This window comes from Pagrus major, chromosome 10, assembly GCF_040436345.1.
Source record: "Pagrus major chromosome 10, Pma_NU_1.0".
Lineage (NCBI taxonomy): Eukaryota > Metazoa > Chordata > Actinopteri > Spariformes > Sparidae > Pagrus > Pagrus major.
In genome coordinates, this window is record NC_133224.1 from 15,963,532 (window position 1) to 15,981,091 (window position 17,560).

Sequence of the window (17,560 nt, forward strand, 5' to 3'; positions counted from 1 at the left end):
AGACTGATTTAGCCCTTCCTTCACCACTTTTGATGTGTGTTGGGGATCATTGTCCTGTTGGAACACCCAACTGCTTTAAAGACCCAACTGTATGGCTGATGATTTGAGGTTTTCCTGAAGAATTTGGAGATAATTCTCCTTCATTTTTCCATTCACTTTCTTTAGAGCAGCAGATCCACTGGCAGCAAAACAGCCCCACAGCATAATATTACCACCACCGTGCTTAACAGTAGGTATGATGATCTTTGGATTAAAGGCCTCACCTTGTTTCCTCCAAACATATTGCTGGTCATTGTGGCCAAGCAACTCAATTTTTGTTTCATTTGACCACAGAGGTTTCTTCCAGAAGGTCTTTTCTGTGTCCATGTGGTTAGCAGAACATCCTTTGAGCTTTAAGGTGCCCTTCTGGAGGAAGGGCTTCTTTCTTGCACGGCAGCGTCTCTCTAATACAAAACACATTTGACTGTGGACACTGACACCTTTCTTCCAGCAGCTTGTAATTCATTGCAGACTTGCCTTTCTGTGGTATTTGGTTGAGTCTTGACCATCCTGACCAATTTTCTCTGAGCAGAAAGTGTTAGATTTGCGTTTCTTCCTGATCGTGGCAATGACACAACTGTGCCATGCACTTTATACTTACAAACAACTGTTTGCACAGTTGATTTTCGGACCTACAGTTATGCTCAGTTAGTTTACATACCCTGGCAGAATTTGTGATTTTTTTGGGGAATATGAATAATACAAAAACTTTTCTTTCACTCATGGTTAGTGGTTGGGTGAAGCAATGTATTATCAAACAATTGTGTTTGCTCTTTTTTAATCATAATGACAACAGAAACTACCCAAATGACCCTGACCCTGCCTGGGGAATGAAGCTATGAACATAGTCTGGTGGTATGGCAGCAGATCCTTCTGTTTCTTTTTCCAGCTAGCAGCGTAAACAGACTGTGGCTGGGTTGGATGTTGTCTTTTAGTATTCTTTGGACTGATGCTCTGTAGATGGGTACCAGTGATGCTTTGGGCAGCTTTAATCACCCACTGTAGAGTTTTCCTGTCCTGGGCTGTGCACAAACTATGCCAGTTTGTGATGTTTCCAGTCAAGATACTTTCTATTGCTCATCTGTAAAAGTTGGTTTTGCTGATTTTGAGCAGTAGATTGTTCTCTGTGCACCACTCTCTAAGATTGTTGACTTCCTCCCGATATAAACTCTCATCGATGTTTATAATGCAGCCGATTATGGTGGTTTTGTTTGCATACTTCACCATAAAGTTCTCTTGATGTCTGGGAGTGCAGTCATGGGTGTACAGTGTGAGCTGGAGGGGGCTGAGCACAGATCCGTTGTTAAGCACTAATATAGAGGAGGTGTGACTGCCAATCTGTACTCTCTGGGATCTGCTTGTGAGAAAGTCCAATATCCGGTTGCAGAATGTTTCTAGTCAAGCCCATAGGGTTAAGTTTTCCAATCAGTTTCATGGGTGAGATCGTATTGAATGTTGAGCTGAAGGCAACAAACAGCATTTTGATGTTGCACTTCTTATTCTCCAGGTGCATGAAGACTGAGTGAAGGGCAGTCAGGGGCAATGTTAGGTTCTCCAGTTGTTTCTGAGGCAGAGGCTATGTCTGAGCCTCTCCCTCAATAAGTTACAAAACAATCCATTGTCACTAACAGGAAGGTCCATGCACTTGCAAATGTGTACTTGCAATAGTACAGCTAGATGGCCAATATTTTTCACTAATATGTAGTTAGCTTCAGTTAGCTGAAGGTAATGGATAGAACCCCTTAGTGATTTTGTGTAACATTAGTTAGTAACCTAACTTCCAAAATATTATCAAACAATAAACTGACGAACTCCCTGCAGAAACTCTGGACCCCTAGGGATCACAGACCCCCTGTTGAAAACCCACTAGAACTAGAAATAGAACAATTGAAAATTACAGTTACTGAAGTTAGAGTTACAGGGCTGTACACTGCCTCGATAGAGGGCTTACCTTTAGTTCACATTACTACAGCCCGCCCAGTGAGGGACTTCAATGGCTTTTACATTCATTCCTTTTAGTGCTGGGCGGTATACTGGTTCACACCGAATACCGGTGTATATTTTCGTTATGATATGAATTTTTAATGTACCGCCATACCGGTGTATTTGATTACACAACGTTCGGAACGCTACGCTGCGCCGTGCGACACTGTTTCAGACCGGACTCTTTTCAATGTTGCACTTCTAAACACGCATGGTGCGACTGCGAGGCGTGGTGAGAGTAAACAGTAGTGCTCTGGTGTTACGTTACGGTGAAGATGGATAGGATAGACATTAGCCTCATTCACACTGCCGTTTGTATGCGGGGATCCTGCGCCAATTCTCCGCATCCTCCTTTGTGTGAAAGTCTCAGATATGGCGAGGGGTGAAATTTCGCTGCGCCTCTGATGCACCTCAGGAGGTAGTATCAGAGGCGCAGTATTGGCGAACCCGAACCAGTGTGAACGGATAAGCCGGCGGCAAGGAGCGAGGGTGTGTCGGTCTGATGGTGTTCACTGTCTGATAACTGTACAGGTCCATCACTCAACAAAATATAGATAAATGTCCCACAAAGCAACGTTACATGACCATACAACAGTAACGTAGTAACTGGTCGTGTCTTTTGCAACTTATATGAGGAAAAAAATACCGCAGTTATTCGTGGAGAAGTGTCTGTCCGACCGACTATTTCTGCTCGAAAAACAGCGTCTGTCCCCGGCAAAAAACTTTAACTCACCAACTGTTTGTCACGGTGAAAAAAATCACCACAATGGTCAGACCTCCCGACCGAGACTTCAGTTAACTTTTCCCCATAAACAGCCTCCCTCCCCGTGAGTGATAGAGTCAGACAGTGTTCCGTTTACTGAGGGCGATTATGTAATTACGTAATTAAGAGAAAAACGTAACTTTATCATTTTCCAGGGTGTTTGGTGTGTCAGGATCTCAATCACAGCACATTATAACAGCATCCATGAGATTATAAACAGGCAGTAGGTACATGTTTAGATTAACAGGAGGACATCGGGAAACACCTTGAAAAAAACACATACGTCATCATCATGACGTCACCGTCACGCCTCCTTTGGAGCCGCGGCCTCTTCACTAAGTCACACTTGTTTTATATTTCCTTTTTAGATTTACTTGAATACTGTGTAATGTACCTGGGCTTGAACTTGAAGCAAAAGTATAATTATTACAAGTTGCACTACTTTTTGTATTGGTTTTATAAAAGATGTTTGTGAAATTTGCACAGTAAAAGTTCTGTATTTTTACTGCAATTGTCTTTGCATTCTGATTCCTCAATTCATTAGAATCATGAGTGGCTCTTTTTTGTAAACAGCATCATTTTCTGGGGCCATGCAAACCTGTATTACTACTAGTCTGGAATTATTCTACAATATTCACTCATCATGACAGTAAAATAGACCATCCTAAGTCAATTTACTGCAGTAATTCCTCTCTCAACCAGTAGAAAATGCTGTGAACACCTGATTATGCATGAAAAAAAAAAATACCATCATATACCGTGAAACAGTTAGAATTTTGAAAAATACTGCGATATATATTTTTGGTCATATCGCCCAGCACTAATTACTTTTATCAAAAATAATCTACCAGTGTAAGGGTTTGGTGTTGCTGTGCAGTCCTACCTTTGGGCAGCGTCTGTTGAGGGTCCGCTGAGAGTCAAAGTAAGTGATGGATCTGCGAGGAATGTCAACACTGACCAGCGACCAGTGGACCTCTAGGTGAATGGGGATCAATAAGAGATCCTTCTGAAAAATGTCAACCTGACAGGAGTAAAGGACGGTGAAATAAGAGGATGAGACAAAATAGTAAGAATAGAAGAGATAACACATGTAAATGAAATTTTCGCTTCCTACTCCTTTAAAAGTACAGAGTCAATCAGTCAGTGTCAAGTGTCAAGCCAGCATGGTTCCACTTAGCAGTTTTAAGCAATGTAATAAACTATGTAAATGAGAAAGCAGCAGTTGCTGTGTCGGTTAGTAGCACAGTATCTTTAGGAAAGCTCAGTCAATGTATCTGATGGTGTGGGTGCACTCAGGGCAGGCAGGTGTGCTAACCACAACAGCAGTGTCAACAAACATTAAGCATTTAGCAGAAGCTACTGCTCCTTGAGAGCCAAGCAGAGTTCCATTTTCAGCTAAAATATTTACACACCAGCAAGCTGCCCCCAAGCTCCCTGACCAGTCTTGGAACAGTTCACACATACTGATTGTCATTCACGAGAGCACACCAGATCAGTCTTTGATCTGGGGTCTTTGTCGTTGATCTCCGAAAAATGTGCGCAAAGTCAAGATCTAAAAAACCTGCAGTGTGAACTTGGCATAAGGGGTCATCATACCTGAAAAGGCCCAGTATGTATCATGTGAGAACATAGCTGAAGCAAAATTCACATGAAGTTCTGAGTTTGTTATTACTTTTCATTTGGTTTTTCTATTGGGTGGATAACAGGAAGGATGTTTACACCTTTGGGCTGTCAAGTTGGAAAACAGGAAACGGGTCCACCTATGATCACATTATCATTTCTTTGATTCTGTTTAAGAGGAACACACACACAACTTTGTCTCAGTTTCTAAAATAAACTCATTCAAACAAGATATTCTCCATGACATAAATTTGGCAGAGACAGAGACAACTCTGCAGACTGTGTCTTAGACTCTGGGCGACGCTCCGTGCAGCCACCTCACAAGGTAAGATATCTAATCAGATCATCCTTGAATCAGAATGGACATTTGTGCAAAGTTAGGAGAAAACACCTCAAAGCGTTCTTGAGATGTCGCATTCACAAGCAAGGATGATATTCTAATAATGTGAGTTACTGGATTTTGGACTTTCATGAGCAGTAAGCCGCAATCAAATATTTCACTTAATGTGTAATTTAGGGATGCAGCTATCGAATATTTTTAGAATCGAGTATTCTACCGATTATCCCATCGATTAATCGAGTAATCTAATAAAAAATAATTTTGCATTATTAAACAACAATACCAAATAATGCATAACGAAAATGACAGGCTTGTTAAATAGACCAAGCAATTGGTTTTTATTCCTGAAAAAAAACATACAGGTATTTATTCCAACTATTCCTAACACCGGGAGTAAGGGTGTGTGTTTGCTTATGTGTGCACGCGTGCATGAGGGAGAGTGAGAGAGACGAGCCGAGTGTGTGTGTGTGTGTGTGTGTGTGTGCGTGTGCGTGTGTGTGTAAATGAGTTATTTGGTGTAGGCTATTACTCTCTTGCAATTTAACACGAATTAGTTTCCACATCTTAACATGATATCTAGTCATAGCGACATCAGGCTACAGCCTCTACAAATACCATACGCTCTAACTAGCGATGGTAGGCTACGTTGAATTAGCTAACATCAATGTTTACGTTAGCTTGTGTCGGCGACCCTTGGTGAGCTGGTGTTAACAACTGGATGCTTTCGGTTCAAATGTTAAATCATTGTTGACATGCTGTTGTGGTACGCCAGTCCTGCATTGCCGTAGACACACTGCACTTTGTTATCTTCTTTTTTAAGTGTGAAATGATCCCAAACTTTGGACATTCCTCTGTCTTTTACGGACAGTTTCTTGGCTCTCCGCCATCGCGCCCACTCAATTCTGAATGTAGTGGTGTGTGTCCGCAATAACAGTCCGTGTGGAAAAATGATCCCTGAGCTAAGCAGGCCACATAACGTGGGTGATAGGAATTAAACTAAGCCTCGAGGCAGAGAATTTGCTTCGACCATTTTTTGTAATCGAATTATTCGACTTACTTGAGTAATAGTTTCAGCTCTAGTGTAATTAATCTAGAGTATATGAAAGTTTCACTTTTTGAATTAATTTACAGAAGAAAAAATTCACTTCTCCATGATATTGACATGTTTTTAAATGCACCTGCATATCATGGCAGTCTTGAGTTCCAATGATTTGGACAACTCATTTTTCTGTGATGGAATGAGTGAAACACTTACTACTTTAGCACAAAAAACATTCATGAAGTTTGGTTCAATAATGAACTTATTATGGGTCTCTTCTGAAAATGTGACCAAATGTTTTGGGTCAAAAATATACATGCAGTAATTCTAATATTTGGTTTAATCTCTCTTGGCCATTTTTACCTCAATTAGGTGCTTTTGATAGCCATCCACAAGCTTCGAGTGGGCCTCTGGCTTAAATTTGTTAGCTTCCTGGCACAGTCTTGTTTCTTCAGCACAGTCCACATGTTCAAGTCAGGACTTTGGGAAGACCATTTCAAAACTGATTTAGCCATTCCTTCACCACTTTTGATGTGTGTTGGGGATCATTGTTCTGTTGGAACACCCAACTGCTTTAAAGACCCAACTGTATGGCTGATGATTTGAGGTTTTCCTGAAGAATTTGGAGATAATTCTCCTTCATTTTTCCATTCACTTTCTTTAGAGGAGCAGATCCACTGGCAGCAAAACAGCCCCACAGCATAATATTACCACCACCGTGCTTAACAGTAGGTATGATGATCTTTGGATTAAAGGCCTGACATTGTTTCCTCCAAACATATTGCTGGTCATTGTGGCCAAACAACTCAATTTTTGTTTCATTTGACCACAGAGGTTTCTTCCAGAAGGTCTTTTCTGTGTCCATGTGGTCAGCAGAACTTCCTTTGAGCTTTAAGGTGCCCTTCTGGAGGAAGGGCTTCTTTCTTGCATGGCAGCATCTCAGCCCATGCTAATACAAAACACACTTGACTGTGGACACTGACACCTTTCTTCCAGCAGCTTGTAATTCATTGCAGACTTGCCTTTCTGTGGTATTTAGTTGAGTCTTGACCATTCTGACCAATTTTCTCTCAGCAGAAAGTGTTAGTTTTGCGTTTCTTCCTGATCGTGGCAATGACACAACTGTGCCATGCACTTTATACTTATAAACAACTGTTTGCACAGTTGATCTTTGGACCTACAGTTGTGCTCATAAGTTTACATACCCTGGCAGAATTTGTAAATTTTTTTGGCCATTTTTCAGAGAATATGAATGATAATAAAAACTTTTCTTTCACTCATGGTTAGTGGTTGGAGAAGCCATTTATTATCAAACAATTGTGTTCGCTCTTTTTAAATCCATAATGACAACAGAAACAACCCAAATGACCCTGACCAAAAGTTTACATACCCTGGAGGTTTTGGCTTGATAACATAAACACAAGTTGACACACACGGGTTTAAATGGCTACTAAAGGTAACCATCCTCACCTGTGATCTGTTTGCTTGTAATCAGTGTGTGTGTCAGTCAGTGAGTTTCTGGACTCCTGACAGACCCCTGCATGTTTCATCCAATGCTGCACTGACGTTGCTGGATTCCGAGCCATGGGGAAAGCAAAAGAATTATCAAAGGATCTGTGGGAGAAGGTAGTTGAACTTAATAAAACAGGAAAAGGATATAAAAAAATATCCAAGGAATTGAGAATGCCAATCAGCAGTGTTCAAACTCTAATTAAGAAGTGGAAAATGAGGGATTCTGTTGAAACCAAGCCACGGTCAGGAAGACCAACAAAAATTTCAGCCACAGCTGCCAGGAAAATTGTTCGGGATTAGTGATGCACGATATGAAAAATTTCAACCGATACCGATAACCGATAATTTCCTGCTTCTCATGGCCGATACCGATAACCGATATGTTCATATTTTTATATTTAATATAACCGTCATATAATCTGCAGTTTGTGCAGGATGCAGTGATGACAAACTGATATTTTAGTAGCTCTGGCCTATCTATAACAGAATTGTGCATTATCCCTGAGCACAACATGCACTTGGTCTTTTGTTATACTCCACTGTGCGAGCATTGTTTCAAAAGCTTGACATATCATTGACCCTGTATGTGACCCAGGGCACTCCTGTGCGTGCAGCATTGCTTTTTGCACATTAAAATCTTGATCCAACCACTGAGCCGTTAAGCTTAGCATGCTGACCGGACTAACATCCGAGTCCATATGTCTGTGGTAAAACTTACGTGTAGTCCGTTTTTGTCGATCAAGTTGTGGATGTGTGTGGTAACGATATCATAGAGGGCAGGGAGGGACCCATCCGAGAAGAAGCGACGGCTTGGGAGGGTGTATCGTGGCTCCAAATGTGCTATTAACTTACGAAAACCCGGGTTCTTGACGACAGAAAAAGGCTGGTCGTCGAGCGCTATGAATTCCATCACTTTGTTGTTAATGGCTTTAGCCTTTTCACTGTCTCTTGAAAAGCTTTTACAGTTTTCAAATGCCTGCTGAATGGAGACATCCGCACTCAATGTTGTTGTTTTAGCCTTAGCACCGCTAGCTGCTACCGTGGCTGCTTTGTATTCTTTCAATACCGCTTCGCTGCGATGACGCCGAGGTGAGCTATAAGATTTGCTGTATTAAAACTTGAGGTCTTCTTTCCTCCTCTCAAAATCCTCGCTGAACAAGTTTTGCAAGTTTTACAGCAATGCTGTTGTCATCTTCTGCCACTGAGAAAAACGACCACACTGATGAAGACATGTTCATTAATAGTCAGGCAGTGATGGGGCCAGGCTTGGGTCCTTAACCAGCGCGTCATGGCCTGTTTTGGGGCTACTCGGCCTGCAAACAATTTCCCCAATTTCATTAATTTATCGGATCTTTTTATTGGTTAAAATGTACATATCGGATCGATAAAAAATGACGTAATAACCCCACAAATTAGCCGATATTTTATCGGTCCGATAATTATCGTGCATCCCAATTCGGGATGCAAAGAAAAACCCACAAATAACTTCAGCTGACATACAGGACTCTGAAAAAAAGTGGTGTGGCTGTTTCAAGATGGAGGCACTTGAAGAAAAATGGGCTGCATGGTCAAGTCACCAGAAGAAAGCCATTACTACGCCAATGCCACAAAGCAGCCCACTTACAATACGCCAAACAGCACAGAGACAAGTTATTTGGAGTGATGGGACCAAAATTGAACTTTCTGGCCATAACCATAAACGCTACATTTGGAGAGGAGTCAACAAGGCCTGATGATGAAAAGTACACCATCCCTATTGTGAAACACGGAGGTGGATCACTGATGTTTTGGGGATGTGTGAGCAACAAAGGCACATGGGAACTTGGTCAAAATTGATGGCAAGATGAATGCAGCATGTTATCAGAAAATACTGGAGGAAAATTTGCACTCATCAGCCCGAAAGCTGCGCTAATGTAAACTTTTGATCAGGGTCATTTGGGTAGCTTCTGTTGTCGTTATGATATAAAAAGAGCAAACACAATTGTTTGATAATAAATGGCTTCACCCAACCACTTACCATGAGTGAAAGAAAAGTTTTTGTAATATCATTCATAGTCTCTTTAAAATGGTCAAAAAAATCACAAATTCTGCCAGGGTATGTAAACTTATGACCACAACTGTATAACTGCTTTGGAATGGTTTTAAGTGACTTTCCTGACTTATTCAAATCAATATTGCGCTCTTTTAGATGAATGCTGAGCCCCTAAGACTTTACCATTGTAGTGTTTGTGCCTAAGTCTACTGGGTGTATCAAACAAGCCCTATTAAAATGGGCACAGAAAAGTCGTTATCAATTAGAATCACTCACAATAAGTTAAGAGGCCATGCTACGAAAAAAAAATTGATCCACACAACTTTCTATAATCACCAAAATCAATTGTTCAATTGCTGTATGTATACCTTTTGGACTGATGCTTTGTAGATGAGCTTTGGTCACATTTTCAGAAGACCTATAATAAATTCATTATTGAACCAAACTTCATGAATGTTTTTTCTGAACAAAGTAGTTTGTGTTTCACTCATTCAATCACAGAAAAATGAGAGTTGTAGAAATCATTGGAACTCAAGACTGCCATGTTACACAAGTTCTTTACATGTGAATGTAAACTTTTGAGCATGACTGTACATGTAGTTGCCTTTGTTGTAGAAGGACAATTAAATGGACCTTGGAACTATAACATTTTATGAAATTAGAAACCTTTCACATCCTGTTTCAGCCTTACCCTTTGTAGTTAGTTCACTGATGGTGAATAAAGACATTGTAGTCAAAAATATGTATCATTTTAGTCCAATGAGTATCATAACTAAATCACTGTAATTCCAGGGTGCTGAAAGGTGTAGGGCTTTCAGGGTTGGACATGGGATGAGGAGCATTGACATCAAGCAAAACCTTAAGTTGAACTGCTGCTTCCTAACAATGAAAGGAGCCCATTGAGGTGGTCTGGACATAGGATAAAGATAAATCCTGGATACCTTGCTTTATATTCACATCCAACTTTAAGGACGGTAAGAACGGTCGCCAAGACTAGAAAAGCGCTATATGAATACAGTCATTTTTTCATTTTACTTTGTGATTTAAAATGGCTAGATGGGTACACATTCACAAAACAAAAAACATGTCTTGCAGAACCTGACCTTTAAAAAATATCCTGCCTGACGAATTGACTCAGCTAGTGAAGAGGGGCCAGTCTTCCTTACAATGGTCACGCCCACCTGAGATGAATCCTTAAGTGTCCTTGTTTGCAGTGTGGCATTTACACACTACCATATTGTTTTGTTTTTAATCAGTTTGATTTATCACTGCTTACTGCGTAGGATACTGATATGACTGTGACTACATTAATGGGTGAAATCTATGTGTATGCGGAGCAATATGGGGAGGGGCACCTATATGTGCTGTGAGGGTGTATAGGGGGTGGTCGGCTGGAAGAATTGATGGATGGCAATACTGTATTTTGTTTTATTTTATTTTATTTTATTTTATCTATTTCTGTAACTGACATGATGGCAAATTGTATGTTCTGTGTCTTTGTTGAAAAACAATAAAAAATTTGTTCAAAAAAAAAAAAAAAAAAAAAATCCTGCCCCAGAACTAAGGTTCTGATAACAACTTACATTTTTCGTCCATCGCTTGACTCCTTCATAGCCTTTTGTCCTTAGCTTATCATAAAAGAAGCTGTTGAAAAAGTGAACCTGAGGAAGAAAACAGAGAAAAGTAAAAATTAGGGTAGATGACAAGAAATTGTTGTCATGCTTTAAGTGTTCACTGTGCCATATGAGAAAAACTATGTCATTGTAATGGACTTGGAAATGAAAAAAGCCTGTCAACATCATGGACCCATTAATATCTCAGGGCATTTGCCAATATCAGTAAAAAGGTGGACAATAAAAGTTGTAATGTTTCTTGACTAAGACTTAGTTATCCCATGGCGAAATTCTATTTCCCAGCACCGAGCCAGTGAGTACATAAAACAGACAGTAACAAACAGCAATTACAAACCACACTTGGGTCTGTTCAGCAAGGCCCTATTTTTAAGGGCAGATTTGGCTGAGGGGATCAAGCTTTTCAGCTTTTGAGTGGATATGTAATGTCCTGTTCTATTGGGGTTGCCATGCGTGTAATGGCCATATTGTTCAGCTCTGTATGGTTGGGTGTGGGGTGACCAATAATCCTGGCGGCTGTGTTGGTTATGTGTGAGTTTGGCCCAGTTTTTAACAGATAGCATGTTGAAAAAGCAGGAGGAACAATACAGTAGGATGGGCTGGATGATTCTGTGGTTTGTTGCTTCTAACTGAATCTCTTGTTTCTCTCGTCCTGCTGTGTTTTACTGTCATTGGTTTAAGACACACCTTCAAGAAGGTAGCCCAGTTGCGGTGTAAATTGTCATTCAGACATCAAAACTTTGAGAACTCTTGTCATGGATCATGCCATCTTCATTTCAGAAAAAAAAAGGCAATATGCGATATCTGAGGTGGCGGTTCACTGGTTTTGTAACTGTCATCACTGTTATGTTCAGCCATTACAGTTTCTTTTCCCAGCTTCCCAGCTCCCAGCATATTAGGCACGTCATATGACGCTCCACTGCCCTGAGGAGCCTGTGGTGTTGCACTTCAGTTTTGCCGCTATATGAGGGCACAATCAGCTGCATTTTTATCAAGGAACAATGACCAGTGGAAGGTGACAGAGCCTGAGTTTGTTCATCAACCACTGAGTGATAGAAAGGCGAGTATTGTGTCTCTCTGCTTTCATATTCTCCTCCTTGCACATTGGCTCTTTTTCATTCTCTCCTTCTCCTCTACTAACCCACATGTACACACCTACACACATCCACGCTCACCTCTGGTGAACAGATTGCTTCGACTCAGACACATGTGTAGTACATACACCATTTGCAACCACAGAGTATTATTGATCAATTTTGCTCGTATTAAACAGATCAGTTGTCTATGATTATCTATGCATGTGTATTTTGTTAACAGCTGGTTGTGAAGGTCAGGAGTTCCAGGGTGGTGCCCCGTAATTATTAATTCACATCAATCATTTTAATGTTAATTTTTAATAATTACTATTAGTAATTTTTAGGGCTGTCAATCGATTAAAATATTTAATCGTGATTAATCGCATGATTGTCCATAGTTAACTCGTGATCAATAGCAAATTAATCGCACATTTTACATCATTATTATTATTATTATTATTGTTATTATCTGTCCTAAATGTACTTTAAAGGGATATTTTTGCAACAATATAAAACAATGACAAATACTGTCCGGAATATTCTACAGAATAACCTCAAAAGGTACTGCATACTTAAAAAAAAAATGCTGGAAAAAAAAAAAAAAAATGAAACATGGCAAACTCAAGCCCAACAAGCAACAACAGATGGGCATACTCACCTGAATGAAACATTCCTTAGTAATACTAACACCATGTAGTGTCCAACTTTACACTTGTAAAGGTTAACTAAACAATGTTAATCGGCTTGCAAGCTGCAGCCACCCATTTTGCTATCGCTGTTGAAAATTTGTTGCATGTAGAGTTGTTCAGGCATCTCTGTTGCAAACTATCCAGCGTAGTCTGCCTTTGTCAAGGGGGAAGATGGCTCTCTGCATCAGCTGTGCATTTGGCCAGCAAGTGGTATTTGAGACTCGATGTACTCCAGTGGTAACTCAGTTCTTCACATCACCAGTAAATGCAAATAACTTTGTTCTTGTCGTGAGAATCATCTGACAGGGCTTTGAAGCTGAACTTGCCATTCAAAAGACCCTTTTCTTTTTCCATTTCTGCTCAAGGAGGTTTGTTTCTGCTTGCCACCCACAATGTTACTGCTGCATTGCTTCCTGATTTCCCAAACTACGGGGTGGGCTAAGGGTCATAACGTGTGTGCGTTAATGCTGGGCCAAAAATATGAACACCGTTAAGAGGAATTTGAGTTAATGCATTATTATCAGGTTAACTTTGACAGCCCTAGTAATTATTCACTGTTAATTACCAAACCTGCCCTACCAGTGTACCTACTTCAAACTTTCCTTTTTGATAAAGCCTATAGTTAGGGAATGCACAGGCCCTTAGCTATGCTGCTGGGGAACTCCCACGATGCACTGTGCTCCTCTCTCTTTCTCTCAATGTGTATATACCGTCTGAGATTTTGGATATTTTTCTATTAAGGTATGACAGAAGTGTTGTCTTTTCCTGGTTTTAAAGGCTGCATTCCAATAATGTGTTGTAATTTTATGAACTTACCAGACTGTTCAACTTGTTCAGAAACTTGCCCTTACACACTTAGTCATTATATCCACATTACTGATGATTGTTGGATGGAAATCTCATTGTGTATTTTGTCAAGTACCAATGGTCATCCCTACAATATTGTTGCAATACTATATATAGAAGCTCCGCAGCGACCGGATACGTGGATAAGATAAAAACAGCTGCACACCCGTTTCATAGCAGTCCCCTCGTAAGGTGGCCGTCTGTTCAGCTGTTGCTAACAGGGAGCACACAAACATTTGGATTTTACCCGCCTAGGCCGCAGTGTTTAACCTTGCTGGACGAGCCAAACTGCCCCGTGTTTACCAGACATGTTACCGATCCAGAGAAGAGCTGTACAACCCCAGTCTCTCATCCCTCCAGTAGGTGGTACTAGAAATTAGCATGTATTGTATGCTTTTCAGCTACATTGTGAGTTTGTGGACCGCCGAGTCCTTTTTTTTATTTGTTGTTACTTTTAGACTGTAAAACACTTTGTTGCTTGCTTTTCTTTGTGCTCATCACGAGCTGATTCGAGCCTCTCCACTCTGTGGAGCTAAAGTGTTAGCTTTGCTGCCATGTGAGCGTATAATAAGCCGCATTCCTATAAAGGATCAGCCGAAGGTGACTGGAGCCCGAGTTCGTTCACCGGCCGCTGAATGATAGGAAGGCGAGTATTGCGTCTCCACAGCTGTTTTTCCCTCTTTGCTATGCTCCGAGCTTTAGCTCTTTCTTTCTCTCTCTACTAACCCACACATACACGAGTGATACATACACCTAATCTTATGAGCGACTTGTTGGAGACTTATGGTTAAATGACCTTGCTATGACATTAGATATGGTTATCTTATGGTAGCACCACCACCTTTTTGGAACAATGTCTTGTGTGTATTCAAAAGAGCACATGAGAATGACAGTGTTCCATCATGGTTTGTTCAAGCCTTGCACAGGCTTGAACATTCCGTGACGCCATCTTCCAAGAGATCGCGTCGGACATCTTGGCTCTCTTTCTCTACACCTGCCACTTGTTTATTTCTCGAGTTTGTCTGTTTCATAGTAGCTGCTTAGCTGCTGTAGTTGAATGATGGATTTTTGTTGATTGAGGTATTATTGATTTGATCAATTTGCTAGCATTTATAAATTATATTATATTGTACAGAGCAGTTTTCTGTGATTATTTTGTGCATATGTTTTGTGGTAATTGCTGGTTGTGATGGTCAGTCCTCAGATTAATTTCCTTCACTGTTCCTTTAATTCTAAATATTTTACAAATATTTATATTTAAAGTGAACCCTTCTTTTGAGACAGTTTTTGGTCTAGTTATCTGTCCCTGATTCCAGGGTGGTGCCCCGTTTAATGATTTGATTATTTTAATTTTAATAATTACTATCAATAATTATTCGTATGTCATAGCAACTCTAGTAAAATAGTTGAAACGATTTACAGACAGCAACAACAGTAACAGACTGTAACAAAAGACTCCAACATTATTCTAAGCCAAGTTCTGTTTCTCATACATGGCCATTTAAAATAAACATATGATGCAAAGCGGCTGAACAACAACATTCTCATTCCCATTTAACCCTAACATTAAATGACACATGGTGAAATGTTTTGTTCACAGCAACAGTGGTGTATAAACTGCTTTTAAGATGGTGGCGATGAAGAAACATTTTACATTAGAAGTCCAATTACCATTAACAGAAACACGTGTTGATAAGGCTAACACACTATGCTCTGGTGTGGACGGAAAGTAAACATGACTTAATGTACATGTGCACTGGCCTGTTTGTGTTGCTGGCAGTTTTGTGTGGATTGCCAGCTGTACTTTCACTTCAAAACACACAGAGTTCAAAGTTGTGTCTTTGGGCTTGGGAGAGTGGGCAGGCTGTGTGTGCAGGGAGGACTGCCTCTCTATACACACTGATCTTAAATCATACTTGGTTTTGACAAGGCAGCGTTGCCACTGGGCTGTGGAGGGGCAGTCGGCCCTTCTGATATTCAGCCTGTCCACTTTCCAGAGACACTCCGGCAGTGAAAACAGCTCTAGGGGAGGAATAGAGCTCAAGAATAGCAGCAGCTGACCAGTCAGGAGGGACTGCAACAGTTAAAGGGGGTGGTGTGTTTACTGGGAAAACTATAGGTCATGTTGGTGAAGGTTCTCAGTCATCCAGGTCATGTTAATTCTAAGTGCTATATCGTAGGCAACTGGACTTGTTTCAGTTTCTTGAAGACTTCACCTCTCATCCAAGAGGCTCTTCAGTTCTAACTGGAGGGGAGTTGCAGGCTTTTAAACTCTGTGTGGGAGTGTCCTTACAGAGTCATTAAGGACATGTGTGAACACTGAATTTTGGAGTCTTTAGGGCCACTTGTAGGTTGTTGAACCAACCAGCCTTCATGTGGGGTCGCTATGGCTAGGTGAGTCAAGGTATAAATGGTTGGTCAGCTGTCTGGGGAGGGAACTCAGTACTGCATTGTAGGTGGGTGATAGGTGGTGTCGTAGGCCACCTCCTCTGTTCAAAGACATTCACTGTGTTGTTCCAGTGTGACATAGATGGATACTTTTACTCCTCTTTAAAACCATCTGTATTTTCTCTGGCCAAGATGTGAACATTGTTGTCCTCAAAGGATGGATTTTTCTCCTTCAGATGTAAATGGACAACAGAGTCTTGACCTGAGGAGTTGGCCCTCCTGTGTTGTGCCATTCCTTATGCAGGGGTTGTTTTGTCTCTCCAATGATGTTAATTACATAACAGCCCTAATTTACAACCATACTACCAACCACTACCAACTTTGATCAATTTAACTTCCTACCATATGCGACAGAAAAAAACATTTATTCCCTGGAATCCTTTGATGATGATGATTACACATTGTTCAATGACATTTTCCCATCATTTAGTCCAAAACTTTTTAAACTCTTCACACTTCATACATAAAAGGTGTTGGATTGAGCTGCACAAAAGTTATCACTAGTACGTTGTTCTATTAGTACCAATTTTTTTCTACAAGGTCAGGATACAATATCTTGGACCATTCTGCCCTTATGGGGTGCCACAGTCTCAAAAAGCTTATATCCCATACCCAGACATGTTATGTTAGTCATTTAGTCCAACTCTCGAGCAAGTCAAGTCCTGTACTTTGTTAAGGCAAGTCAACTCATCAACTCATAATTTCCTTACCTTTTCTGGCACGGAGTCCATGACCAGGTCACCATACATGTTCATAACCTGAATAAAATAACAACAAAGGAAGATGTCATATGTAAAGACAGATCTGGGAAAATCTGTGAGCAGTAATTACTATAGGTGAAATTTAACCCATTTAGTTAATTTATTTGTTCAAAAGAACATCTCTGCCATCTGAGACCCTTTCCTGTTTGTGACAACTGTACTGATGTTAGTAGGAAGAAAGACTGCTGCTTTGCTCCAGCACGTGCGTATGTGTGTATCAGAATGCAGAGAAGACCAGCTACTTTATGCAGTAGTCTGCTTCACAGTGCTGAACAACTTAATTTTCTAGGCAGGGATTTAGGTTTTCTCAGTATACAGGCATCATGTTGTTGTTATAGACATCGCTAGAAATATTTTCAAATGACAGCAACAGGCTACAAAAAGGCACAGTGATACATTCCAGTGGTGTATCTCAAATCCCTTATGCAATGCTATGATCACCGACAGAAGAGCCCACGATCAGACACAGATTGGCACGAGCTCCTGTAAACGATTATTGGTATGTGTAAACTGTTCAAAGATGCCACCCAGGAGCACAAGGAAAGCCTGTTGCTGATGTCCACTGGATATCTAACAGGCTAAATATCTGGCTGAGCCACAGACGGGTCAGGGAGCCAGGAACGAGCTACATCCTGAAAGTAAACAATTGGCTACTCAATTCAGCCGGCTACTTATTTAGGCTTCATTAATTGTTTATTCCAATAAAATACTTTTGATTTACAAGTTGTGAGTGTGCATTTTAGCCTTCCCTGTCAAACAATGCAAGCATGATGACATGTAA

General features: G+C 40.6%; 1 protein-coding gene across 1 annotated transcript in view; it reads right to left on the reverse strand.

Moving 5' to 3' along the window:
- senp3b (SUMO specific peptidase 3b) overlaps positions 1 to 17,560 on the reverse strand; it is a 51,353-nt gene that overhangs the window by 6,005 nt on the left and 27,788 nt on the right. The window contains exons 7-9 of the mRNA XM_073475203.1: positions 16,729 to 16,776; positions 10,912 to 10,989; positions 3,669 to 3,806 (exon numbers count right to left, since the gene is read on the reverse strand). Of these exons, the coding sequence (XP_073331304.1) occupies positions 3,669 to 3,806; positions 10,912 to 10,989; positions 16,729 to 16,776 (264 nt within the window). The remainder of the gene's footprint in view (positions 1 to 3,668; positions 3,807 to 10,911; positions 10,990 to 16,728; positions 16,777 to 17,560) is intronic.